This window comes from Oryctolagus cuniculus, chromosome 9 (genome assembly GCF_964237555.1).
Source record: "Oryctolagus cuniculus chromosome 9, mOryCun1.1, whole genome shotgun sequence".
Classification (NCBI taxonomy): Eukaryota; Metazoa; Chordata; class Mammalia; order Lagomorpha; family Leporidae; genus Oryctolagus; species Oryctolagus cuniculus.
The window spans coordinates 132,511,122-132,538,957 of record NC_091440.1 but is presented as its reverse complement, the minus strand read 5'-3'; the positions used below and the strand labels follow the sequence as shown (position 1 = coordinate 132,538,957).

The 27,836-nt window shown below is 51.2% G+C and overlaps 1 protein-coding gene across 6 annotated transcripts in view; it reads right to left on the bottom strand.

The window, feature by feature from the left end:
* CNTN1 (contactin 1) overlaps positions 1 to 27,836 on the bottom strand; it is a 379,791-nt gene that overhangs the window by 58,080 nt on the left and 293,875 nt on the right. For 4 of the 6 annotated variants that reach the window (XM_051850934.2, XM_051850935.2, XM_070049666.1 and 1 more), the window contains 2 exons: positions 8,003 to 8,161; positions 4,230 to 4,379 (listed from right to left, as the gene is read on the bottom strand). In XM_051850934.2, the coding sequence (XP_051706894.1) occupies positions 4,230 to 4,379; positions 8,003 to 8,161 (309 nt within the window). Of the gene's footprint in view, positions 1 to 4,229; positions 4,380 to 8,002; positions 8,162 to 12,857; positions 16,261 to 27,836 lie in introns of those variants that run through there. The other 2 variants (XM_051850936.2, XM_070049667.1) reach the window with 2 other exon arrangements.

Genomic DNA, 27,836 nt, shown 5'->3' with positions numbered 1-27,836 from the left:
AGGCCTTACTTTCTCCACAGTGGAAGACAAAGGCCCATCTCAATATGTCACTCCTTGGCTGCACCTGACACTTCCTGTTTCACAAGTGTGTGTACGTGTCAGGGGGGACTTTGATGACTGTTAATACCACAAAGTAATTAATTCTATGACACGATACAGTCTGAGCAAACATAATACAAAAGGTGATGCCTAAAGCACGTGGTGCCAAGAAGGTGGTTCAGAGTCGCATTCCTGTCACAATTCTAGACTTGATACCACTCCGAACAACCTTTTCTCAGCATTTAACTTTTATTTATTCAATTTACTGAAAGGTAGAGAGAAGAGTTTAATGGAGAAGGACAGTGAGACAGGTGGACAGAGATCTCCCATCCACTAGTTCCTTGCCCAAATGTCTGCAATGGCCGTAGGTGAATCAGACTGAAGCCAGAAGCCCTGGACTCAGTTCAGCCCTCACATGTGGGTGGAGGGACACAAGGACTTGAACCATCTCTGCTGCCTTCCAGGGTGCACGTGAGCAGCAAAGTGGAAGGAGGACAGAGCCAGGACGGGAACCAGGATGGGAACCAGGCTCTCTGTAAGGACGTGGGTAACTGAGCAACACCTTAACCAGGCCCCAGGTGCCGGCCTGCCTGGCACGTAAAGCTAAGGCACTGAGGCTGAACATCCCTCAGAGAAACACAAACCACCGGTAATGCGCACACGTCCCTAAACACGCAGCGATGCAGAGATGGGAACGTGAAAGAACTGGGCTTTCTCACGAGACACGGCTTTGTTTCTTGTGGTTTTTAAAAATAAATGTAATTTCGTCAACTTTGAGACTTTTAAAAAAACCCAGAGACAGATGTTATGGTAATCCTGCCCGGATGATGTGTCTATGCAGCACACAGCAGTCACCCTCTGATGTAAATGACTAAGACGCTGTTCGTAAGAGAACTCCTGGGACGGAGGGAAGTCTCCGCCCAAGCCAACGCAAGCATCCTTCCTCCCGTGAGCGGTTTGACTGCAAACAGCAGGGTTCGGATGAAGAAAACTTGGCCCCGAGACCACGGGAAATCAACCCTGCTCGAGGGTATTAAGCAAGGTCTGCATTTGAGACAAGTGTGCTACATGCTTTCACGGAAGTTTTCTTAGACCAATTTAATCAGCTGGTATTTTCTGTAATTTTATTTTGAAAATGAATGCTTGCTAAATCAAATCAAGTGCAGGATCTCTCAGTGTGAAATTATGCGGTCCAAACCACCAGTGGGCTCATGCTCCCTCTCCCTCCCCCCTCCATCCCCCTCCTCTCTTTTTCCAGGAAAGGGCAACATGTTCAGTCCATCCCACTGACGCCTCTACCACCAACATGGGTGGCTGTAAGGGGCAATAACAAACAACCAACACCAGGATCGTGGCCATGTGGTGTCTGTGCCCTGTGAGCCCTCTGCTCAGAACACCACAATTCCAGGTTTGTCCTAATCTGTCCTAATGCAAGTCCTCTGAAGAGGAGGACAAGAGACACATGTGTTCAAGTTGTGGGTGGAAAACCGAAACAGAAAACAATACATATTTAGGTCACATCACTTTCTTTTTTTTTAATTTTTTTTTTATGTGACAGAGTTAGACAGTGAGAGAGAAAGACAGAGAGAAAGGTCTTCCTTCTGTTGGTTCACCCCCTAAATGGCCGCTATGGCCTGAGCTATGCCAATCTGAAGCCCAGAGCTGTCGCTCCCCGTCTTCGTGGAGGAACGACACAGGACCCTGCGCTGTTCTTTTGTCTGCTCGGCCCTCCCCAGGTTTGCTGCTGGTTCTTCCCGGGTTGGCTACCATCCCTTCCACCTCGTGGAAGGGCAGTTCCCCCTGCCACTTTCCCCACTTCCGCGGGGGAGCGGCACACCACCGGCCGGCTCTCTCGGGGGCTGCTCAGATGTTCCTTCAGATAGATGTTCCTGGTGCATGTTGTCTCTCTCCTCCTTTATAGTCCTCTTCCACCAATCCTAACTCTGCTACCCACACGCCGAGTACACTGCTCTCCTCCAATCAGGAGCAAGATCAGCTCCTGCAGCTCAGTCAATCAAATTGGCGAGAGGCAGCTGTGCAGAAGCTGTTTACTCCCTTCTCAGCGCCATATTGTGGGAGAGCAGATGCATAGAATAAGTCTTAATTTCAGTAACTTAGTCTAGTCCGAGTTGCTCCCCACACAGAGCCAGGTGCTTCCTTCTGGTCTCCCATGCAGGTGCAGAGGCCCAAGGACTTGGGCCATCCTCTACTGCACTCCCAGGCCACAGCAGAGAGCTGGACTGGAAGAGGAGCCACCGGGACTGGAAGAGGAGCCACTGGGACTAGAACCCGGTGCCCATGTGGGATGCCGGTGCCGCAGGCAGAAGACAAACCAAGTGAGCCACGGTGCCAGCCCCAAGGTCAAGTCATATCACTGTCATGGCCGAGGATGAGATCTAACCTGCATGGATGTCTGCAACGCTGCCTTTACGAGGCAAAGCTCAAGGTGTGAGAAGAGCCTGCATGTGAATTCTGCATCCTACACTAACGGACACAAACAGCTGAGTGTCTCTGTGTCTACGGCGCCTTAGCGAGCACGAGGGCGGTGCTGCCGACATCAACACCCTATGAGGATTAAAGGAAATGAAGGTGACAATACTCGGCACAGACCATGTGGGCTAGTGCGGTTTTCTCCCTTGAGTTCACAGCCATCGTTTTTAGCTGATAAATCCGTGAAACTTTGAGACAGCTTACTGATGGAAGTTGTATGAATTACCCGGCTTTAAAAGCCTAGAGGAACTGCAACTCACAACTGGATGGAGAAGCCAGGCCAAGGAAATAAGGCAGTCAGAAAAAGGGGCGAGGCACAGGAAGAGGCCACAGCCGCATTCCTGGCACACTGCCACTGCTTTAAAACCTCCTCCCCGAGATGAGGCACCGACTTTGGCCAGTCATAGTCAAAATAAACTCAGAGCTCCTACAAGAACACTTTTTTTTTTTTTTTTTTGACAGGCAGAGTTAGATAGTGAGAGAGAGACAGAGAGAAAAGTCTTCCTTTGCCGTTGGTTCACCCCTCCAAATGGCCACTACAGCCGGTGCTGTGCTGATCCGAAGGCAGGAGCCAGGTGCTTCTCCTGGTCTCCCATGCGGGTGCAGGGCCCAAGCATTTGGACCATCCTCCACTGCACTCCGGGGCCACAGCAGAGAGCTGGACTGAAAGAGAAGCAACCGGGACAGAATCTGGTGCCCCAACCGGGACCAGAACCTGGGGTGCTGGGGCCACAGGTGGAGGATTAGCCTAGTGAGCCGCGGCACTGGCCAGAACATTTGTTTTTGATAGGGAATAATCCAAGAAGGGCTCTCATGAGAATCAGAGCTGTGTGGAGGAAACGGGCCAAGAGTGCTGTGACCTTGCACTAAAGCCTATTTGAAAGCAGTTGGTCTTCCAAGTCTGAGCTGCTGGGGCAGCCGCAGCTGGGCCATGACAGAGGGCACCGTTAGAGTGACAGCTACGAGGGAAACATCCCAGTGATGTCTCCGAGATGCCAGGACTCCCCAGAGGTACGGCGCTAAGAGAGCCCGGTCGCAGGCTCTCTGCTCCCTGGCCAGCCCCGTCTCTGCCCACGCCCATCAGCCCTGCAGCTGCTCACTGACACACGTCTCACAGGCACACAGTCCTGAGCCTTCTCCTGCCGGGGACCTGCTGAGTGCAGTCTGCCAGTGAGACTCAGACTCCCCACTGGCTTTACACTCTGAGCAACGACTGCATTGAGATGATCTCCCGTGGCTTCCACCCACTCCTTCCCCTACATTAACAACAAACAGGCTGGCGCCGCAGCTCAATAGGCTAATCCTCCAACTGCGGCGCCAGCACACTAGGCCACAGCGCGCCAGCCGTGGTGGCCACTGGAGGGTGAACCAACGGCAAAAGGAAGACCTTTCTCTCTGTCTCTCTCTCTCTCACTGTCCACTCTGCCTGTCAAAAAAAAAAAAAAAAAAAAAAAGAAAGAAAAAAAAAACAAACAAAAACAAACAAACAAAAAAAACCAACAACAACAAAATTCTTACTCTTTGTATTTCCATGTTTGATTGCTGTCTCCAGGACACAGAATAGATACATTTATGATACGCACATGCATGTCTTTTAGAAGAACTGCTTACGTCTACGTCCTACAATAATTTCCCCATCCCCAGCTTAAAATGCCCCAGCGTTCACCAGCCTGTGAAAACAAAGTGTTTCCCGTACATACCAGCACCATCTGTTTTGATTTTGTTTGACGGTATACTGGGCTCTCCCAGGCCTAAGGTGTTGGTTGCCACCACTCGAAACTCGTACTCCATCCAAGGGATTAAATCCACTGCTTTTGCCGCTTCCATGTTTCCTTCAATGATTGGGGGATCTAGAAAAAACATTAAACAAAAAATATGAGTTGATGAACTTACCCTTTACATTTTATCTATTTTATTTATTTGAATGACAGAGGCAGAGAGAGAGAGAGAAAGGAGATCTTCTACCCACTGGTTCACTCCCCAAATGCCTACGACACGCGAGGCAGAGCCAGGGCGAAGCAAAGAGCCAGGAACTCAATCAGGGTCTCCCACTGAGCCATCACTGCCACCTCTCAAGAGGAACCTCTGCAGCAGGAAGCTAGGATTGGGAGCAGATCTGGACTGAAATCCAGGTACTCTGATGTGGCAGGTGTCCCAGAGGGTATCTTAACTGCTGCTCAAATGTCTGCCATGAATAACTTCGCCAACTCCCCATTTTCGTTTCACTGTTTTGGAGAGAACGGCGGGTGTTATAGGCAGTTGAAGAAAACTAACGACAAGGAGTGACAGGACGTTGAGTTCAGGCAGGGAGGCCACTGCTGAACACGCTCAACAGAGGACGCCTGTTTGCATCACCCGTCTGGTAGGTCTCGGGTTGGGGAATCCTGCACTTCTAACAGGCTCCTGGCCATGCCTTTGCTGCTACTCCATGGGCTACACCCTGAGTAGCGAGAACTCTAGGAAGACTCTAGAGAGACTTCTGGAGGCAAGGGTGCAACCGGGGCAAAATTGTTAGGGACGGTCACTGCTGCAGTCCAGGACCAGAAAACGAGGTACTACCGAGATGGTAAAGGACGATGCTCACGCATATTTCTAGTTGGTGGAGTAGATTTATACTCTCTTCGCTCAGAGCAGCGATAACAAACATTAAAATAATTCAGTACTCCTCAGAATTCATGCTAGTGGATACTAACATGAGGTTATAAATTATCAGTAGGATATGACTCTAGCTTATTTATTTCATCAAGATACGATAAAATATACAATCAAGCAAAGTCTGTATTGTAAGCTCTCTTTAAATATTTCCATGTGATAAATAATAACCTACACATACACTTGCATTAAACACCTGCACACCACTTATCTGGAGAATTTGTTCCTTTAGGCCTATGACTCATCACCTCATTATTTAGGGAATTTGAGTCTGGCAATACAGACCATGAAGGTTATGTCTTCCTAAGCTACTCATCCATTACCATAACAAACAGGAATCATTCTAGGTTCCAGGTTCTAATTTTGCACAAATTTTCTTGTGGCTGAGCCCATCCCGTGCTGCACCTGCTGTGATGTTAACTCTGCTGGACACTGATTCTGCCATCCGTTCTCTCCGTTACGGGTTTGTTGACTTCTGATGGGAAGTGTGGCACCACCATCTCCTCTGCTTTGCTTCTACCTCTTGATTTCCTGCTCTCCCACCCACTTCACATTCATCCAGAACCCTGCAGCTCCTGCACATGGGGCCTGGCTGGGAGGTAACTGGGACAGGGAAAGAGGTGTTCTGGTTGGTGAAGGGCTCTGCTTAGACCAAAGGAGAAACAGTGCTGGCTGTTAGGACTCCGAGAAGCCCCCCCAGGGTCCCTCTTCTCCGTGGACGCTTTACAATCACCTCAACCCCCTACAGAGAAGAGTCTGCAGAGCGTTAAATGGTGTCTGACACCCTGCGACTGCCGCCTCACTTGGAGAAAGGTCTTGGCTGACCTATAAGTAAGGTTTAAGGCTATCATTAAGTATCTTTGGCTAAGACCATCCTGGATCGTCTGAGTGGGTCCAAACCCAATGGCAATCCCCCTTATAAGATGTACAGGGAAGACACCCCTAACATGGGGAGGCAACGGGACCATGCAGGCTGCACCCAGCAGCCAGGGTGCAGTGGGGACCACGAGCCACTGGAAGAGACACGGCATGAATGGAGCTCAGCAGAGGATGCAGCTCAGCCAGCACTCTGCCCTAGCGTTCCACCCTCCAGCACCACAGGCGGGACAGTCTGCTGTTTGTAGCCACTGTGCTGATGGTCGTTGGCTATGGAAGTCCTAGAAAACCAACACAGAAGCTGGTGGAATTATCTCTAAGTTTGTGACTTAGGAGGCCGCGTAAGGAAGTGCGGTAGAAGGCCCCAGGGGACAGCCTGACCCTCAGCGCTGCTTCCAGTGCCACAAGACCCCAGCACTCATCAAGACCCCATCGCCCACAAGACTCAGCATCACTCATGAGCTGAGTGTATGGAACAGCAATGTGGGAGGTGTTCCCAAGGGCCTGTCTCGGCAAGGGCGTGGTGTCTGCCTGGTGGTCAAACACAACGTGGGACTCTTCCAGCAGGTGGGCGGTCGGCGGGTGTGGGTGGTCCTTCCGGGTCACCACACAGAGAACCACGTGGGAGACTGACTTCAAGCACGTGGGAGGGTCCCACCAAGAAACACCCCCCACACACGGAAGACCAGTAAGAGGTTGCAGGAGGAGAGAGTTGTGCCTGCCCTCCTGGAGCATTTGAAGGAGTGGTCAGCTATACGGCAGGGAAAGGCAACACCAGTTATTTGGGGCAGGAACTGGATTCCAGCTGAGGAGCTGGGCCTCGGATTTTAATGATGGAGCTGAAGAAAAAGCAGCGGCAAACACTGGGGGCTCACGACCTTGACAAGGCGGACCTCAGGAGGAAGTCTGTGAGCCAGAGGCAAACGGTTCTCTCAAAGGGCAACAGGAGGCAGACGTCAAGCAGACAGGCTCACAACGTGCCTCCTGCACAATGAGGGGAGGGGTGTGGGGTCTACAATGAAGCAGAGTCTTCCTACCAGGACTGCTGAGAGCCTGGAAACTGCTCGTCTTACAACAAAGTCATCCTTGCTAATTCGTAGGAGCATCCATGCCAATGACATGGCATGCGAATGTCAAACACAGCTTTCGGTAGACGGTTATACCACACCTCACAAATGCCATTAATGTAAGCAGTCAGAATCATAGCAAAAATAGCCAACGGCTTTCACCACTGAAAAAAAGTTCCCAGAATGAAATGTGGCTTCTACCTGGCCTGCTGTCACTGCTCCGGGTCTGCCAAGGAATTCCAACCCAGGACACGTCACAAGGACAGAAGCTCAAGGCAGGCTTCCCCTCTCTCGGCCACTTCCCCCAGCTCTGACCTCGCTACGCAGCCCGTGTCATCTCTGCAAATGGAACTCCTAGACTGGCCACAGGCACACAAGGTGCCCACTCCTGCTGACGCCACAAATAAGAGTGTCCATTGTTAAGTCAACAACGGGAGTCACTGTGCACCTGCTCCCCACGTAGGATCTCTGTCCTTAATGTGTTGTACTATGTGAATTGATGGCATAACTAGTACTCAAACATTACTTTATACTTTGTGTGTCTGTGTGGGTGCAGTCTGTTGAAACCTTTACTTAGTATATACCAAGTTGATCTCCTGTGTATAAAGATAATTGAATATGATTCTTGATGAAGAATGTGATGGGAGAGGGAGCAGGAGATGGGATAACCGGTTGTGGGTGGGAGGGAGGTTATGGGGGGAAAAGCCGCTATAATCCAAAAGTTGTACTTTGGAAATCTATATTTATTAAATAAAAGTTGAAAAAAAAAAGACAGAATGCATTTCGAGGTAGATAATGCACTTCTAACAACCCACAGGTCTTCATGTTTGACAGAAGACTTCCTGGAGAACATGCACTGGCGAGCTGACGACACCCACCTGTCTTCGCATCTTTCCAGCCGTCGGAGAGCTGGGTCTTGGTCTGGATGGTGTACTTGGAGATGGGGCTGTGGTTGTCGGAACCGCGGCTCCAGGTGAGTGCCACAGACGTGGCTCGCACGTCTTCTATTCTCAGGCCACCTGGGGGACCTGGGGGACCTGGGGGGAAACAGGGGTGATGAATCAATGGATACCAGCTAGGGAATGAAGTGCACGACCCACCACAAAGCAGACCCCCTTACAGTCAACCCAGAGGACAGGTGCATGGCAGGACCAGCGCGGCTGTGCTTCTTGTAAATACAGACCCAGGTGGATTTCACAGGACGATTCCACGCGTCTCTCAGGGAAGGAGAGAAATGGTGCCCTTATCCAGGATGTACAAAAAGCCAGTGGCACCGACGGGACCTGACAGACTCACACAGTGAGGCTCCGTCTGTGCCCACTGAGCACGGGGACCAGTGGTGGTGGCTCAATTCAGGACGCACAGGAGGGTCTTCTGTGCCCCTCCCCCAAACAGAACAAATTCTTTTATATAATCTTTTTTAATTTTTATTTTTTATTTTTTGACAGAGTGGATAGTGAGAGAGAGAGACAGAGAGAAAGGTCTTCCTTTAGCCATTGGTTCACCCTCCAATGGCCGCCACGGCTGGCACACTGCACTGATCCGATGGCAGGAGCCAGGTGCTTCTCCTGGTCTCCCATGGGGTGCAGGACCCAGGCACTTGGGCCATCCTCCACTGCACTGCCTGGCCACACCAGAGAGCTGGCCTGGAAGAGGGGCAACCGGGACAGAATCCGGCGCCCCGACCGGGACTAGAACCCGGTGTGCTGGCGCCGCAAGGCTGAGGATTAGCCTAGTGAGCTGCGGCGCCGGCCCCTTTTATATAATCTTAAATGTTGTAGGTGATTGTTTTTTTATTTGGAGCAGAAATCTCTGGGAATGACTTCAAGTATCATTTTGTATAATCAATTTCATGTTAGTTGTAACAGTAACCGTAAACAACAGTAAAAGAAATGTTTTGATTGTATAGTAAGTAGACACAATCATCAACTCAGATATTTCAGCAATGCTCTGAGAACTCCAAATTATGGACTGACGTCTCAGGACACGCGCAGTGCCGCTGTGACGTGTAAGACGAGGTGTGGGACATACGCTTCCCTCGTCAGCACCGGGGTCATTCATTCATCCCCTGGCGTGACAGCACTGTGGCGAGGGGCAGAGCTTGGAAGACCTTTGGAACCTTTAAGAACTCTCTGCCTTGAAAACTGAGATGGAACAGCAAAGTGTGTCTGCAACCGGATGCACAGAGAGCAGCCGAGGCTGCGACACAAGCACACGAGGGTGCTGCAGGTGCCATCACGACTTCTTCTCTGGAAAAATGAGAAGCGGGGTTTTCTCACTGCGAGCTGACTTCGACTGCTCACAAGGGCTCTCCGTGACCGCAGCGTCCTAGAAGGGGCATTTCAGAAAACACCCTCACTTGTTTTCCTTGCACCAGAGGCGACCATCAGCAGGGGAACTCGGGGTCTGAACACACGATCGACGTGGGTGAGCCGTCCCACGATGAACCTGCATGTCTGCAGTCACCCGAGGGGGGCTTTTCCTCCACATGGGCCTTGGGCCTTGTGGAAGCCCAGATGACACCAGAACCCTCACCAGTCTCCCCAGGGCTGGTCCACGCAGGAACAAGGATGTGCATCCCAGCGGACACCCACGAGCAGGAATACTGAAACATCACAAGACAGACCCTACTGATGGCACTATGTTTTATTACCTGGAAACACATCACGAATGTCATCTGCAACAATGGACTTCTTGATGCTAAATAACTGAAAACAGCCACACAAATACAAGGGAGCACATTTGACACTCATGGGGAACGCACTGCATTTTCACAAACCACACTGAAGTACAGTGCACATCTCCGTCCGAACCTAGAAGCTCAGCGTTCCACACAGAGCATGACCCCACGTGAGACGCGGAGGGCTCCTTCACGGTACTAAAAATGAGCGAGGAAAATCAACGGAGCGATTTGCACAGGGAGAGAGTCCATGCATTTAGGCACCTTCTATAAGCATAAGGTGTGGCACTCAGAAAACGTCAAGCAGCACTGAAGACCAAACTACCCTAGGTTAGTGTTTAATCACGAGAGTGACATCATTTCCCAACTACGCGCCTCTGAGGTTCCTGAGGCTTTGAAGCAATCGTATTTCACACAGGTCAGATGAAAGCCATGTGGTATTAGTACGTTTATTGTAACACGCTCACTGTTCAGAAAATGCTGTGATTATATCTGTCAATTCTTTCCTCTGACATACATCGGGGCAGTATTGGGTTCCTAATAAATATTCAGAGTACATAAATGAACTTATCACACTTACTCTTCGGGCAGGGCTAATGGTCATCACCATGCCACCTGCTTTCTCCCACTTGCCTTAAAAGACTGCAACACCCAAAGGTCTGGGGCTGAGAGGACAGACAGACAGAGCAGGGAGACAGCCTCAGACCCTGGCAGGGCATCCAGCAAAGTGACATGGAGTAGATCTTTCCAACTGCAATTGCCTACACACGTCTCCCAGAAAATAACAGAAAAAAATCCAACCATCCCAAAGCACAGATTAAAACACACTTTGCTCTCAATTCTGTGCCCCGAGTTATCTTGAGCAGGTTCCCTGATTTTACTAGGCTGGCATGTTCTCATCCGTAACACGGGAATATCCAGAGTGACTATGCTGGATCACTGTTAGGGTCAAATTCCCATCTTTAAAGAAGGCAGCGCTAGGCACGGTCCAGGGAGCTTTTAGGTGGGAACAGCAGTATCAGCCAAATTGCTGCTCCTGCTCCCCGCGCAGCTCAGCTGCTGGGTTGCAGTCATTATTCGCAGTTGCACATCGTTGTCAGAGGTTCTTCATGTACCACTCGTCACCTAAAAAAGTGGGGACCTCTCAGAGTTACATGGGGTTTCTGGAAAACCTGATGCCGGGGTGGGGAGAACGAGGGGGCACGCTGGAGAAGAATCAGAAGTGGCCAAAGCAGAGGTAAGAGCGTGGTGGCCTGGAGACCACGGAGGACGTCTCAGTTCAACCCGGGCCCAGGCCAGCGCCGACTCGCACAGGAAGGTTTCTAAACGGTGCCGGCACATCCTGCTTGCTTAGATTTTTCTTCAGAAAGGAGAGCAAAGTACAGTGGCACCAAAGGAAACAGCACAGCTACCTTCTCCCCAGCCCAAAGGCGGGCACTGAAAACTGCCCGCCCGTCTGGTTAAGGCAAAGCCACACGCGACTCAGAGACTGGAGCTCCTTTTCTGTTCCTTTTTGGGCTTTCGCTATTGCATAGTCTCAGCAAATCCTAACGGACAGAACTGACGCCAGCAAACACGTAATCAGGTGGGTTATTACACCTGACGATGTCGTCATCACTTGGCTAACATCGCTGGCCAGTTTCTATGGGCATCCTGGGTCAGACCACTTGGCCTCCTAGAACAGTCTGCACCCCAAAGCGAAGTTATCACAGAATGAGCCTGTGGAATTCAAGCTGCTATGCTACGCCACGTTATTTTAGTCTCTTGTTTCTTCCTTTCTTTTAATTATTGAAGATTGAGTAGGAAAAGAGAAATGAACTGGAATATATTTGGTTAACCCCGGCAAAGTCTTGACATCAGTTCTGCTAATGCTAGTTCATTCCTGAACTGGAGAGAGGAAAAGGAAGCAGCAGGTAAAAGCGGCAGGGCAGACAGCGGCAGTCGCCGGAAGCGTGCTTCTCTTTCTCTTTCACGGGTTCACTTCTGCCTTCACATCTCTTTGCAGCACCTCCTGCCCCCTGTGCTGCGGCCTCCGAGATGCGGCTTGTGGAGCTCCTCCGTCCTAGCCCATGGTAGAGCTGTTCAGTTCGTTTCCTGATGACACCCAACACTGACAGGCATCACCGAGCGACTGGATTTCTCCTTCACGACATCAACAGCACCGCCTTCAATGCAGACTTTTCTGTCTTTCCTTTTCCTATCCAAGCACACGGTCAGTGGCTGCCCTCTTTGACCTTTAGTACTTCAGGGAGAGGCTGGCATTGAGCGCTCACCGTCCACTTCTGTGTGCACCTGCCTCACTAGTCTATTCTCCAGCCCTCACTAGGTGGTCGATGGAGACGGCGCCATAAAATCTCTTAGGGATAAATAACAGCCTGAAAATCCTTGTTAGCGTCCTGCTTCTGTGTAGCGGGTTCTGCAGAGCCGGCTGGAGGAGCCCACGGAAAATGGCAGTAGTTTGTTCCTGCTGCTTCTTCCCCTCGTCAAGGGCCAGGATTGCACAGAACTGCCATTTGCTACAGAGTGTAATTTTTTTAAAGATTGATCAGTCAGTCTGTCTGTCTGTCTATCTATCTATCTATCTATTTGAAAGGCAGAGTTACAGAGAGTCTGTCTGTCTGTCTGTCTATCTATCTATCTATCTATCTATCTATCTATCTATCTATCTATCTATCTATTTTAAAGGCAGAGTTACAGAGAGTGAGATTAGGGAGAGACCGGGATAGTGAGATCTTCCATGTGCTGGTTCATTCCACAGATAGTCACAGTGGCTGGAGGTGGGCCTGTCCAAAGTCAGGAGCCAGTAGCTTCTTCCAGGTCTCCCACGTGGGTGCAGGGCCAAAGAACTTGGGGTATCCTCCAGTGCTTTCTCAGTTGTATCAGCCAGGGACTGGAAGGGAAGTGGAGCAACCGGGACTTGAGCTATAGCCCATCTCGGATGCCAGCACTGCAGGCAGGGGCATCACTGGCTATGCCACAGTGTCGGTCTCTGTGGAGTCTAATTTATCACATCCACATTCTGTTTCCCTAAATTTTCTGTGTTATCAATAGTGTTTTGAGAAAGGGCAGATAACAGGCACATTTCAACATTTCCTAGAGAACACACACATTTTGGAGCTCAGTTAAGCCAAACCTGTATGTTTTGCAAAAGGGAGGTGAAGTCTACATAGGCTGTTGTCAGAATCAAACAGCAGGTCAGCGGCAGAGGGCAGAGTCAGGACAGGAGACAGGGGGTTTTTGCACAACAGGCCAGAAATGAGCAAACTCTGAACTGTAAATTCACTTTATGCAGCTCCAACGCAACCATCAGCAAAAGACCTCCAGAGATCACCTGAACACCAACAACGTCCCAGGACTGCGCTCCTGGATTTGTGTGTGTTGTTCAACAGGGTGTGCACTCACAACAGGAAATCCACGTGACACAGAATTATGAGTGAGTAGACAGGGAGACATATTTGTTTACACTTTAATAAAAATGATCTTCCAGCAAGTACTGGTTACAGCTGAGGCATGGCCGAATCTTTCATATCTTACCAATAACCTTACCACCAAGCGCTATTATTTGCCTTGTCATATATATGAGAAAACACAGGGACAGATGAAATAAAGTCATCATGGCCACTTAGATAGTAAATGGCAAAGCTAGCTGTTAAACCTGACGAATCTGTCAAGAGACCAACTTTTCAAGGACCTGCAAAACTCCACAGCTTGATGACAATGTTAAGGGCATCCTATGGAAGTGACAGCTTTTCACAGGTAGCCTTTATGTCAGGGAGAGTATGAATTCCCTGGGCTTGAGGGTATACTTTGGAGAAAATGACGGAAAGTACTACATTAGTCATAGCTGTCTAAATTCCTACCATCTAGGTAAGCAAAGATAAACACATCATCATTTAGAAAACCACAGTCGACATGACGTCAGTCATTCCTGATCACTAGAAAGGTGTCTGTCAATGTTTCTTGAATCTTACTAATATCAGATACTGCGCTGTTTCTCTTTAGGCCTCGTCCACATGCAGTGAAAAAGAAAAGTGAGCAGAAACGCAGCCCTTAACCGCTTCATTACTTCCCCTTCAGAAAGGCACGAACAAGAGGTGAGGCGTTTGCGGAGAGACGGCAGGAAAAGGTGTTTTCCAAATGACTGTTCCCACGTGAGAAGCTGAGCCTGTAATTCTCAATCCACAATCAGACTCCTCTGACAACTCAAGTGGAACAGAAGAGCAGACACAGGGCCCTGCGGGGGCAGACGGCACAAGGAGTGGCCGCATATGCACCGTGGGCACTACGTGAGCGGTGCTGTCCAACAGGCAGAAGGTCTCCTGTGCCCTCTGCCCCCGGACACTGGCATCCGAACAACTGGAGCTGCAGGTGCACCCCAGAGCGACTGGCCCTTCCGGGACTCACTCCACATAGCAACGCACTGAACAAGAACCCTGCTGACTGCAAAATGGTGTGAGGAGGAGGAAAGGGAGGAGAGACAGGCCCTGGTAAGAAACTGGAAGCAAATCACTGCATCAAATGTCCTGTTTATTTTTACCAAAATGGCAAACGAGAAGTCTGAAGATATGAAGGAAATTTTTTAAAATTACATAACAAATTATCCTCCCTTTAAAAATAAAATCCTCTTAAAATGAAAACTGTTGAGAGAGAAAGAGCATCGGTCGTATCAGGACAGGTGGTTCTTCTTCTTCAAGATCTGACAACCACAGTCCCCGTGTCACTGCTCGCCCCTGCTTGCCCCTGGATCAGGGATCAGTGAAGACCACGTTCTACTGTCAAGACATAAAGCACACACTGATGATGGGTGATCTTGTTGAAGCCAAAGGTTCACTACGACAAAGCTGGATGGAATCAACTCTGCTCTACCACGTAATGGGGCAGCTTAGCTTCCTGTAACCTCCGGCACAGATGGAAGGAAAACCAAGTGAGGCCGGAGGCAGGTCAGGGGCCTGCACCACTCTTGGACTTGACAGTGACATCGTCAAGTCCAAATTGGACGTCCTCCCTTTCTGGAACCAGTCACACTGGTCCTGTGCCCCTGCATCCAGTTTTCATTCTTTCTTTCACAAACCATAGTCTGATCTGGACTTGGGGGAATTGTTTCAGACACGGACTATGCGGGAGGAGGCCCATGGTGACAACTGCTACTCAAGTCCCTGGAGTGTGGTTTACAGACCGATGAAAACGCTTAGGCTGCGTTAAGTCTTACTAAAATGGCAAGTGTCTGGATCCCTGGTCTGATCTCCAAGGGAGTTCCTTCTGAGACAGTAAGTGAGCTAGAGAGCATAGAAGGTGGAAACAAGGAACCCACTGAGCCAGCCACGTAGGGTGACCAATCAATTATTTTTTAAATAAAGTTATAAAAATGACTTAAGAATCCCATCAACATGTCAGCATTTTCCTGACTGCTCTTCTGACCACAGAAGGCAGAGAGTTTGGCTGGGGGGACGCAGTGACAAGCTGGCTCAATATCTCTGACCTGACCAGAAACTTAAGAACAAAATGACTTCTTGTGAAGAAACAAGAATTGTAAGCATTTTTTTTGGACTCCTGGGGGAGAGGGAAAGCAATGCCAGTGAAACGTGAGCAGTCTCACCAAGAATTCTACGTGCATCAGTTTTAATCCCCTGCTCTGCCCAAGTCCTTGCAATAAAAAGCTCACTCTCTGCCCCATACGAAAGCATCCAACAGGGCTGAGGACAGGAAAGTCAGGAAAACATCCTATCTGGGCACGGGCTGAGGGCGTAGCCATCTCCCCTTCCATCTTGTCCTGAGATGACGCGTTCCTCCACACGCTGTCCGGCGCTCACTTCCTCATCCCAGGAGGCACTCCACAGATCCTACGCAGCCACGGGCCGTCTTCCGTTGTGTGCGGCAGCTCCTCATCTTTCCCTGCCAAACAGCACACGTGGTTCTTGAAGTCCACTGCGCCACAGCCCTCTCCGCACAACCTAACGGAGACGACTCAGCAGCGAATCCCAGTGGCGCTGCTCGTGACCTGCTCGGACAAATCAGACAGTGCACGTGCTGGCGATACTCCTGTATCACAACTCATTCACTCCTGCCAGGTGCTGATCCAACTGCCGACACACAGAATTTCAAAGCACAACAGTACACGAAATCGCAACACTTTCAGGTGGCCAGGGAGAGGCTGGGTTAATTGGCTAGGCATTTCTCAGGTGTTAGTGAGGCTGAATGGTTGTAGGAAACAGCTTACTGCTCAAAGCACCCTAGAGCTTTAAGAAGGGGGAGACATTCTCTAAGAGGCAGGGTGCGGGAGGGAGCCGCAGCAGCTCTATGATGGAGTTAATCAGTCAGTGCTGGGGGGTACGTTAAACAGGTCAAAAAGGCCTTCACAAATGGTGGGTGCCAGTGGTCACCAGGCTGGAGGCAGGCTCGCGCAGACGGGGAGAAAGGGGTCCAGCATGCTTTTCTCTCCATCTTTTCTGCTTCTACCTGCAAGAGGAAAGACCAGCACTGAAGGGGCTGCAGATGCCCTGTTACGGCCGCCTCTCCACAGCCCTGCAGAGCGTGGTTGGGACAATGGACCAAGGCGCCTGTCTCCCCCAGGCACTGGGCACGGGCTGCGGACACCCTGTTATGGTCGGCTTGTCACAGCCCTGCAGAGCGTGGTTGGGACAATGGACCAAGGCACCTGTGTCCTCCAGGCACTGGGCATGGGCTGTGGACACCCTGTTATGGCCGGCTCGCCACAGCCCCTGCAGAGCGTGGTTGGGACAATGGACCAAGGCACCTGTGTCCTCCAGGCACTGGGCACGGGCTGCGGACACCCTGTTATGGTTGGCTTGTCACAGCCCTGCAGAGCGTGGTTGGGACAATGGACCAAGGCACCTGTGTCCTCTAGGCACTGGGCATGGGCTGTGGACACCCTGTTATGGCCGGCTCGCCACAGCCCCTGCAGAGCGTGGTTGGGACAGTGGACCAAGACGCCTGTCTCCCCGAGGCACTGGGCACGGGCTGCGGACACCCTGTTATGGTTGGCTTGTCACAGCCCTGCAGAGTGTGGTTGGGACAATGGACCAAGGCACCTGTGTCCTCCAGGCACTGGGCATGGGCTGCGGACACCCTGTTATGGTTGGCTTGTCACAGCCCTGCAGAGTGTGGTTGGGACAATGGACCAAGGCGCCTGTCTCCCCCAGGCACTGGGCACGGGCTGCGGACACCCTGTTATGGTTGGCTTGTCACAGCCCTGCAGAGCGTGGTTGGGACAATGGACCAAGGCACCTGTGTCCTCCAGGCACTGGGCACGGGCTGCGGACACCCTGTTATGGCCGGCTCGCCACAGCCCCTGCAGAGTGTGGTTGGGACAATGGACCAAGGCACCTGTGTCCTCCAGGCACTGGGCATGGGCTGTGGACACCCTGTTATGGCCGGCTCGCCACAGCCCCTGCAGAGCGTGGTTGGGACAGTGGACCAAGGCACCTGCCTCCCCCAGGCACTGGGCACGGGCTGTGGACACCCTGTTATGGTTGGCTTGTCACAGCCCTGCAGAGCGTGGTTGGGACAATGGACCAAGGCACCTGTGTCCTCTAGGCACTGGGCATGGGCTGTGGACACCCTGTTATGGCCGGCTCGCCACAGCCCCTGCAGAGTGTGGTTGGGACAATGGACCAAGGCGCCTGCCTCCCCCAGGCACTGGGCACGGGCTGTGGACACCCTGTTATGGCCGGCTCGCCACAGCCCCTGCAGAGTGTGGTTGGGACAGTGGACCGAGGCGCCTGCCTCCCCCAGGCACTGGGCATGGGCTGTGGACACCCTGTTATGGCCGGCTCGCCACAGCCCCTGCAGAGTGTGGTTGGGACAGTGGACCAAGGCGCCTGCCTCCCCCAGGCACTGGGCACGGGAGCACAGGAGAGAAAGCTGCCGGGACGAGCTCGGGTCCAGCTGAATCTCTGCCCGGGAAACAGCGACTGCCTTTCCTAAGGACCGGAGTTGTCACCCGAGTCCGTGCTCAGAATCCACACACACACACACACACACACACAGGGCACACTCAACTCACAATCCCACACTCACACCCGCCCAGTCACACACACACTCACAGTCACCCACACTGACAGGGACACACTCCAACTCACAGGCACACACACGCACACCAGCCCAGTCTCTCACACACACACTCACAGTCACCCACACTGACAGGGACATACCACACCAACTTGTCGCTCCCCATCTTCGTGGAGGAACGACACTAAGCCCTGCCTAGGCTTCATATCCGAGTCACGGCACCATTATGTCGCTCCCCGTCTTCGTGGAGGAACGACACAGGACCCTGCGCTGTTCTTTCGTCTGCTCGGCCCTCCCCGGGTTTGCTGCTGGTTCTTCCCGGGTTGGCTACTATCCCTTCCACCTCCGTGAAAGGGCAGTTCCCCCTGGCCGCATTCCCCACTTCCGCAGGGGAGCGGCACACCGCCGGCCGGCTCTCTCGGGGGCTGCACAGGTGTTCCTTCAGCTAGATGTTCCCCTTAGATGTTCCTCGTGCATGCCGTCTCTCTCCTCCTTTATAGTCCTCCTTTATAGTCCTCCTCCGCCAATCCCAACTCGGCTGCCCACACGCCGAGTACGCTGCTCTCCTCCAATCAGTAGCAAGTCCTACAGTTTATTAGTTGAACTGGAGGCAGCTGTGCGGAAGCTGTTTACTTCTCTCCCAGCGCCATATTGTGGGAGAGCAGATGCATAGAATAAGTCTTAATTCCAGTAACTCAGTCTAGTCCGGTTGCTCCCCACACCAACTCATAGGCACACACACGCACACCAGCCCAGTCTCTCACACACACACTCACAGTCACCCACACTGACAGGGACATACCACACCAACTCATAGGCACACACACGCACAAACTCAGTCTTACACATTCACAGTCACACACACACACAGGTACACATTCACAACTCGGAATCCCACACTCACACCAGCTCAATCTCACACACACACTCACAGTCACCCACACTGACAGGGATACACTCCAACTCACAGGCATACATATTCACAAACTCAGTCTCAGACACACTGTCAGGGACACACTCCAACAACTCACAATCACACACTCACAAACTCAGTTTCATACACAGTCATGCACACTGACAGGTACACACTCCAGCAACTCACAGTCATATACACACACACACTGATGAACTCACAGTCACACACATACAGGTACACATACCAACTCAGTCACACACAGTCACACACACAAACTCAGTGTCACACACACTCACACCAACTCACAATCACATACACACATACAGTCATACACATACACACACTCATATAGTCTTACACACACTCAGGTATACCCTCACACCAAGTCACAGTCACACATACATATATACGTACACACATACACAAACTCACAATCATAAATACACAGCCTCACATGCACAGGTAAATAAACCAACTCACACTCACACACACTCAGGTACGCACTCCAATCAACTCAGTCACACACACTCACAAACTCAGTCTCACACAGATATACACATCAACTACAGTCACACACATACACGCTCACACAAACTCACAGTCTCACACACATGCAGATACACACCCACACACAGTCACACACACAGGCACACAGTCACACACATACACATACATGTACAAACACTGTCACACAAGTCCTACAAACTTTCAAGCTTCAATCCACTGTAACACAAGTCAACCTAGTAAACATAACGCCATAGCCTCGAAGACTTCTAAGAAAAACCTCCTGAGGATAGATTTAAGCACTCACTGCGAGAAGTTCATCAGTGGTTGGGGCTGGATGTCATGGAGGCCTGCATCTTGAGTTGTATTTTATTTATTTCTTATGTCCACATATGCAATGATAGCAGAGGAGGACATTAAGGGCAATATTTACGCATGTTGCCATGGATAACACATCAGCTGTAATTACTTGTATCTTTGGTTGTAAATATGGGGTCTGAGGCTTGCAGCCACCGAGGAGCGCAAGGCCACGGGCGACAACATGGGGAGGGCACATTTCTCAGCCACATCTCCCTGAAGCCAAGGCCACAGCCCTTCCATGATACTACTGACAACTGCATGCGGACACTCACATGGCTATGCCACTACAGAGAGTAATGCGGTTAACATGTGGTCATCCACCTCTTAACCACACACACACACACACTAAGGGCATTTGGTCGTTAGAAGGAGGCCGCAGCCGCACCACGGCTCACTAGGCTAATCCTCCGCCTAGCAGCGCCGGCACACCGGGTTCAAGTTCCGGTCAGGGCGCCAGATTCTGTCCCGGTGGCCCCTCTTCCAGGCCAGCTCTCTGCTGTGGCCCGGGAGTGCAGTGGAGGATGGCCCAAGTGCTTGGGCCCTGCACCCCATGGGAGACCAGGAGAAGCACCTGGCTCCTGCCATCGGATCGGCGCACTGCGCTGGCCCGCAGCACGGCGGCCATTGGAGGGTGAACCAACGGCAAAGGAAGACCTTTCTTTCTCTCTCTCTCTCTCTCATTGTCCACTCTGTCTGTCAAAAATAAAATAAAATAAATAAATAAATAAATAAATAAATAAAAATAAAAAGAAGGAGGCCGCCTGAGAGCCATGGCTGTCTGCTGGTGACAGCCACTTAAGGAGCAGAAGCAGCGTCCAGGAAAACACTTTTGCGTGGTGCCTGCAGCAAGTTTGGTCCTGGCAAATACCGGTAAAGGCCACAGACCTCACCAGAAGCTTGAAGCATGGGGAATCAAGTCCTTCCCAAGAGAACGGAAATGGCTACTTTAAAAGGAGTTTCAGAGCTTTACCCTGTGCAGTGAGATCTTGCCTGTTGGTTACTTGAGCTCTCAGGTGCAGACACAGGGCGGGGGCGGTGGGTCGGGGCAGACCGCAGGAGGCTCCCCAAACTCCCCCAGGGCCGGCTGTTTCCAGAGTCAGTCACAGCAGAAAGGAACCCAGCCTGGGCCTCTCGCTGTTTCAGGGGCTGCAGGGAGGCAGGCTCTGTCTTGAGAGACTCAGCTGCCGTGCCTGACTGTGTTCCTCGGCGCTACGGACTGACCAGCGGGCACAGGGACACGCCCGGGAGGGACGTGGCTCCCAGCAGAGAACCCAGACGGCGGTGCGTCGTTTCTTCTTGGATTCCACGTCATCTGTGCACCTGCTGGCACACTTCTGCAGCCCAGAGCATTTGTGATGAAGCGGCTGGCGCCACAGGAGAGCCTCACAGACGCTCTCGCCCCTTCCCACGTCCACGCTCGGCCAGCGGTGGGCACGAGACCTTGAGAGAGCGTCTTACTTTCAAGAAAAAGGTCTGGGATTTACACGAGCATCCGCGATCACTTACGAGAGCACGGGGAGGCAAACGCCGTGAGGGAAGAGGGCTGTGGCGGAGAAGGGCTGGGCACTGGGGCCAGCTGTGCTCTCTGTGGCTCCCTGACCCGACCTGGGCTTGCAAGGCCAAGGCTTTTTCCCAGCTTCCTTCACCGGTATTTGCTCAGACGCCACAAACAGCTGTCACCTCATCACGCCCAGGAACGCAGGTGAGGTGGGCCGGTGGCCGGGGCCAGCAGTGGTGGGCAGCCAGCCTGCAACAGGTACCCCAGGACAGAACCGCACCTCCCTGGAACTGGGGATGGCCGACTCCACAATGACGTGGGTGAGCTTGGATGGGATCTTAGATCATACACATTTACTGGTTACTATCTCAGTCACAAAGCTAAGGTGTCTAACGGGAAGTGAAAAGGAGAGAGAAAACAGGAATGGAATTCTGACTTTGAATCATGGAACATTTAACCCTCCTCACTCACTACCTTGGAATTATCAGACTCAAAACATTTCTTGGGGGGCAGTCCCATGAACTTGAAAACTCAAACCACGGTAGCAGCAGCGACGAAGATGCACAGTATGAATGATACGTCTGATGTTCGTCTTCGCGGAAGTTGGACTCTAAGCAGGGAAAAGCCAGTTCACGCGGATGAACTGGCTGCCCACACTCTGGCTTGATAACGGGAGAGTTGAAGATTTTGTTTTTCTTTTAACATTCCCTCTGTCTGTGCAATGGGACTATCAGTTCCAGCACGACCCTCTCAGACACTGGCAGAATGACACGGTGAGACCACAGGAAAGCCCAGTGGATGTACACATAAGAAGCTAACGCACTGAAACAATTTAACTGTATCAACTACAAGAAGCTGGAGAACACACGTTAGAATTTCAATGATCTACTTTTAGGAAAGACGGCACATTACAAAATCACGTTTTAAAGCATACTATAAATCTATTTATTGCTTTTGCTATTGGAATTGTAACTGTATAAAGCCAGCAAGTTGAAAAAAAAACCCACCTCATAACACTCTTGTCTTCCCTGTACTACCAGGCCAGCTCTGAATAGATGCTGGGGCAAAAACAAAGCTGTCCACTGTGTAATAGTGACTTTCTACAAGATAAACTTTTTTTTAATCCAAAAGGAAAAAAGGCCTGCATTTTAATATTTCCACAATGATTATTTCATTTCATGTATCTGAATTAATATTTAGAAAATATTTTTTACAGTTTAAAAAAAATTCACTTACACAAAGAGAGACAGTGAGAGGGGAAGGGAGACCTTCCATCTGCTAGTTCGCTCGTCAAATGCCTGCAGCAGCCAGGGCGGGTGCAGGCCGACACCAGGAGCCAGGAGCTGCATCCTGTTCTCCCACACTGCCTCCCCAGGTGCGACAGCAGGGAGCTGGATCAGAGGCAGAGCAGCCAGGAGTTGAGCTGGTGCTGATACGGGACGCCCCTGTTGAAAGGGGCCGCTTAACTGGTTCAGCTACAGTGTTTTCAGCCATGCAACGCTGTTCCATCTGAGCTTACGTTGCCCGGATTCCAACAACACCCCTCCCCTCAGTAGCTCAGTGAACTGTGGCAAATAAACGTGGCCTTCTTGGACTCAACCTCCCACTTTATAACTGGGGACTAGTGATTGTACTTTTTTTTTTCTTTACAGGCAGAGTGGACAGAGAGAGAGACAGAGAGGACAGAGAGAAAAGTCTTCCTTTTGCCGTTGGTTCACCCTCCAATGGCTGCCGTGGCCGGCGCACCACGCTGATCGGATGGCAGAAGCCAGGTGCTTCTCCTGGTTTCCCATGGGGTGCAGGGCCCAAGTACTTGGGCCATCCACTGCACTCCCTGGCCACAGCAGAGAGCTGGCCTGGAAGAGGGGCAATCGGGACAGAATCTGGTGCCCCGACCGGGACTAGAACCCGGTGTGCCGGCGCCACAAGGTGGAGGATTAGCCTAGTGAGCCACGGCGCCGGCCTGTACTTGTCTTTTAAAGCTGCATCTGATAATGACTTTAGTAAATGTAATATTCTTAGATAATAAATGCATGAGACGTGATACGTGATATGTATTTCAATATCAAGGCACTCCAAAATACTTAAGGAAAATCAAATTGAAAGGTAAGGTTATGATGGTTCACGTACTTGATCCCCTGTCACCCAAATCAGAGACCCAAATGCAGTTCCAGGCTCTAAGCCTGGGCCTGGCCCAGCCCTGGCTGCTGCGCCCATGTGAGGCGTGAACCAGCAGATGGAAGCTCGCTCTCTCTACCTTCCAATTAGTTAATTAAGTAATTACTTAAAACAATAAGACATTCAGAGCCAGGACTACCCAGGGAAGAAGAGGACAGAAGGATCCCCCAAGGAAGCCTCCCCACTGTGCTGCAGAGGCGGAAGGGAGCGTAAGCTCACAGCAGCGGGGGGCGGTGTCTCCCAGCAGCTCCTAACCCCACACTGCGGTATCATCAACTCTGGCATCCGGGAAATGAAGCATCAACCAAGGCACTGTCAAGGCCCAGCCGACCGCTTCCAGGGCTTGGCTAGGCCTGAAGGAATCCCAGACGTGGAGATACACCGGAGAACGTCCTGGAGTTTATGTCCATGGACAGTGAACCCACACAGGGAAACACAACTGAAAATCACAGATTTTTTTTTTTTTAAGATTTATCTTTATTTGAAAGGCAGAATGACACGCAGAGAAAAACAGAGCGAGAGAGCGAGTTCTTCCATTTGCTGGTTCACTCCCGAAGTGGCTGCAATGGCTGGAGCTGGGCTAATCCGAAGCCAGGAGCCAGGAGCTTCTTCTGGGTTTCCCACGTGGGCACAGGGGCCCAAGCACTTGGGCCATCCTCTGCTGCACTCCTAGGTGCTTTCGCAGGGAGCTGGATCAGAAGTGGAGCAGCCAGGACTCCATCCGGCACCCATATGAGATGCCAGAGCTGTAGATGATGGCTTTACCTGCTACGCCACAGCGTTGGCCCCAGTGACATTCTATGAACTTCATGAGATGTGAGAGCTGTTATTTCTACTAGAGTTATTTTTTTTTTCTCTTTTGCAAATTCCGTGTGTGTTATAACCAGACAGGCATCTCAGCTCAGGAGTCCAGCTGTGGTATGCACCACGTGGCGGGTGCTGGCCCTTCAGGGTTCTCCTGTGACCTGCATGTGTGGAAGGTTAGGGGAGGGGGGCCTCACTTCTGGGCAGGCCCTGCTCTTAGCAGCTGTGTCCCAGGCCGCAGGGTGGTGCCCAGCGCCACGTCTTCAGCCAGTGTGGACAGCGAGGGCCATTTTCTGTCTCCAGCCTGCAGGCTGCCGAGACGGAGCCTTTAGTCTGTCTCTGCGGCAGCGTTCCCTTGGCCGGAGCCAGTGGAAAGCAGAGGAAATTATCCAAGGATCTGAGGGAAATGTGTGTTTTTTTGCCCCAAATACTTGAAAACCCACCTCAACTCTCGGCTTTGATTGGACTCTGATGGTCTGGATCAGATATTTCTGCCTGCAGATGTTTGTCTCTTTTCTGGGTCTCTCACCACATGAGTGTGAGTGTGTGTGTGTGTGTGTGCATGTGTGCGTGTGTGTGTCTGACTACATGTGCATTTATATGAAGCCTTTTTCATCTTTTCTTCCTAATTTCATGGTGATTAAATGGATTAATTTAAAACTCCTGTTGAATTCACTTCTGCCTGGGAGACCTCATGAGTAATTTCTAATATAGATCCATACTTGCTTATTTAATACAGGAAGGAAGTCTTGAATACAGTGTGACTATTTACGCCTGATGCTACAGAAATCTAAATTCTGATTTAGAATCAAGAGGTCCACATGCCTTTTTTTTTTTTTTGACATGCAGAGTGGACAGAGAGAGAGAGAGAGAGAGAGAGAGAAAGGTCTTCCTTTGCCGTTGGTTCACCCTCCAATGGCCGCCGCGGCCAGCGCACTGCGGCCGGCGCATTGCGCTGATCCGATGGCAGGAGCCAGGTGCTTCTCCTGGTCTCCCATGGGGTGCAGGGCCCAAACACTTGGGCCATCCTCCACTGCACTCCCGGGCCACAGCAGAGAGCTGGATTGGAAGAGGGGCAACCAGGACAGAATCTGGCGCCCCGACCGGGACTAGAACCCGGTGTGCTGGTGCCACAAGGCGGAGGATTAGCCTATTGAGCCACGGCGCCGGCCATCATCAAGTTTTTTGTTTTTCTTCTGGTTTTGTTTTTTGAAATCTGACTTAGGAAACACTGTTTACTGCAGTACTGACCACACAAGCAGAGGGCCTGGGAAAGTGTAGTCCTGATTGCATGCCTGATTTTGGCAATTCTAGTGGCCAACACGTTTGTCCACTCAGGTGTCGACAAAGCGTTCCTAGTAGCCACCAGCACTGCCAAGACCACTCTAATTCACGGAAATGTCAGGCAAAGCGGTAAACCTTGTACAAGTTAGAGCCCACTTTCTTGCTTTCGTAGCCTAATTCTATGGTCCATTTTTGAATGCTGCCCAAAAGCAACTCCTGCAGGAGGGTTGATTGGGCGAGCTGCACATGTGTGTGTACATGAGCTGCACGTGTGTGTGTACATGAGCTGTCCATGTGTGTGTATGCCAGTTGCATGTGTGTGTACATGAGCTGTCCACATGTGTGTGTACACATGCTGCACGTGTGTTTTTACACGAGCTGTACGTGTGTGTGTACAGGAGCTGTCTGTGTGTGTGCATGAGCTGCATGTGTGTGTGTACAGGAGCTGTCTGTGTGTGTACATGAGCTGCACGTGTGTTTTTACACGAGCTGTACGTGTGTGTGTACAGGAGCTGTCTGTGTGTGTACATGAGCTGCACGTGTGTTTTTACACGAGCTGTACGTGTGTGTGTACATGAGCTGTCCATGTGTACACGAGCTGCATGTGTGTGTGCATGAGCTGCACATGTGTGTACATGAGCTGCACGTGTATGTGCATGAGCTACACGTGTGTGTACACGAGCTGCACGTGTGTGTACATGAGCTGCATGTGTGTGTACATGAGCTGTCTGTGTGTGTACACCAGCTGCACGTGTGTGTACATGAGCTGCACGTGTGTGTGTGCACAAGCTGCACGTGTGTGTGTGTGCATGAGCTGCATGTGTATGTACAGGAGCTGTCTGTGTGTGTACACGAGCTGCACGTGTGTGTGTACATGAGCTGTCCATGTGTGTGTACACGTGCTGGCTGCCGAGTCCGTCCTGAAAAGGCTTTCCCTGCAGGGCTCAGCTCCGAGCTGCAGGACTGACACGCGCTCCGGCAGACACCACTCACACAGGGCGCTGCACGGTGCTGGGTTCCCCGGGAAGCAGCCTGAGACCAAGCCCACAGGCAGGAGCAGTGAAACCCACAGCACACCTGCCAGAGAACAGGGAACTGCTGCCGACTCCCTCAGCGTGGAGCTGACACTGGGAGCGGAAACTGTCTGAAGCATAGGCGTTTGCTCCTTTTTTCAAAAACTAAGACAAAACAGTTTTGAACCCCACGGGTCTTTTAAATAGTGAGCAACTCATAGTGGCTTGTCTGCTGAATGCCTTTGGCCACAGACGTTACCCCTCCCTGTTAAGGGTTGATTCAGAACTTCTGTCACTGACACAGTATGATTTCCAGGTGATGTCAACAAATTGGTCACTGCAGGAAAAAATAAACCGTTCACCAAAATCTGGTCTAAGCAAGTTAAAAGTCCTAATAGCAAGAAAGGCATTACAACCTCCTGCAAAGCTATGATCACATCAGGGCTCTGGCTGGGGGGTTGCTTTTCGTTTCGGTTTTGTTAGTTTTTGGTGGAACTGTTACAGGCGTCTGTGGTGTGGTGCTCTGATGGGGTGGGCACCTGGTCTAGCAGCTAAGACTACGGGCTTTGAAGTTGTTAAACTAAGAGTCTTACTCGGCATGAGCTGGTGCTTAATTTCACCAGTGTTAAAACAGGACAAGGGGAATAGCGTGGAGTTAACCTCGTCTCTTCCTGGGCTCCCAGCCCCTGCACAGCCTCCAGCTAACACCACCACCACTTTTCACTGGGCTCCGGATTCACTTGCACTGGGTTTGCGCTGCAGACTCTGAAGGGCATCACTGAAATCTATTTCAAAATTAATTCATCCCCAAAACACATAAACAAAACCACAGGACCCGCAACCTGTCTTCCATGCACTCCCCAGTTGATGGCTTGCTTCATTGTCACCATCTTGGGGGTGGGGATTTGGTCAAAACAGAGATTGGCCAAGCAAAGCCGCCCTTAAGCATCTGGTTGCCTCAGAATGCTGCAAATTCGACGCTCCCCATAATGACATTCTTCAAATACATGCTCGATACTCGTTTAGAGTAAGGCCTGAGACAACAGCAGGGGGAAGAGGTGGGGGCAGAGCTCATGTTCCCCTCTGCTCCCCACTCATCCGCCAGCTCTGAGGGCTCCCCTCCTGAGACAGGAGTGCATGGGCCACCATCTGTTCAAACAGTACCAGGGTGCGCCTCCTCCTCATCACATCACACTTGCCCCAAGATAACGTGCCCGTAGGAACACAGCCTTTTGTTTTCCCAGTGTATTCAAAGTCCTGTGATGCTTTAAATGTTTTGAGCTAACTGTAGATTTGCCTGCAACCATGAAAACTAGTACAGACAGATTGTGCATAGCTTTCACCCACCACCTATCATAGTAACATTTTGCACACCTACAGTTCAACATCACAACCAGAAGCGGACTTTGATATAGTCCACCGACATCACCCAGAGTCCACCAGCTTC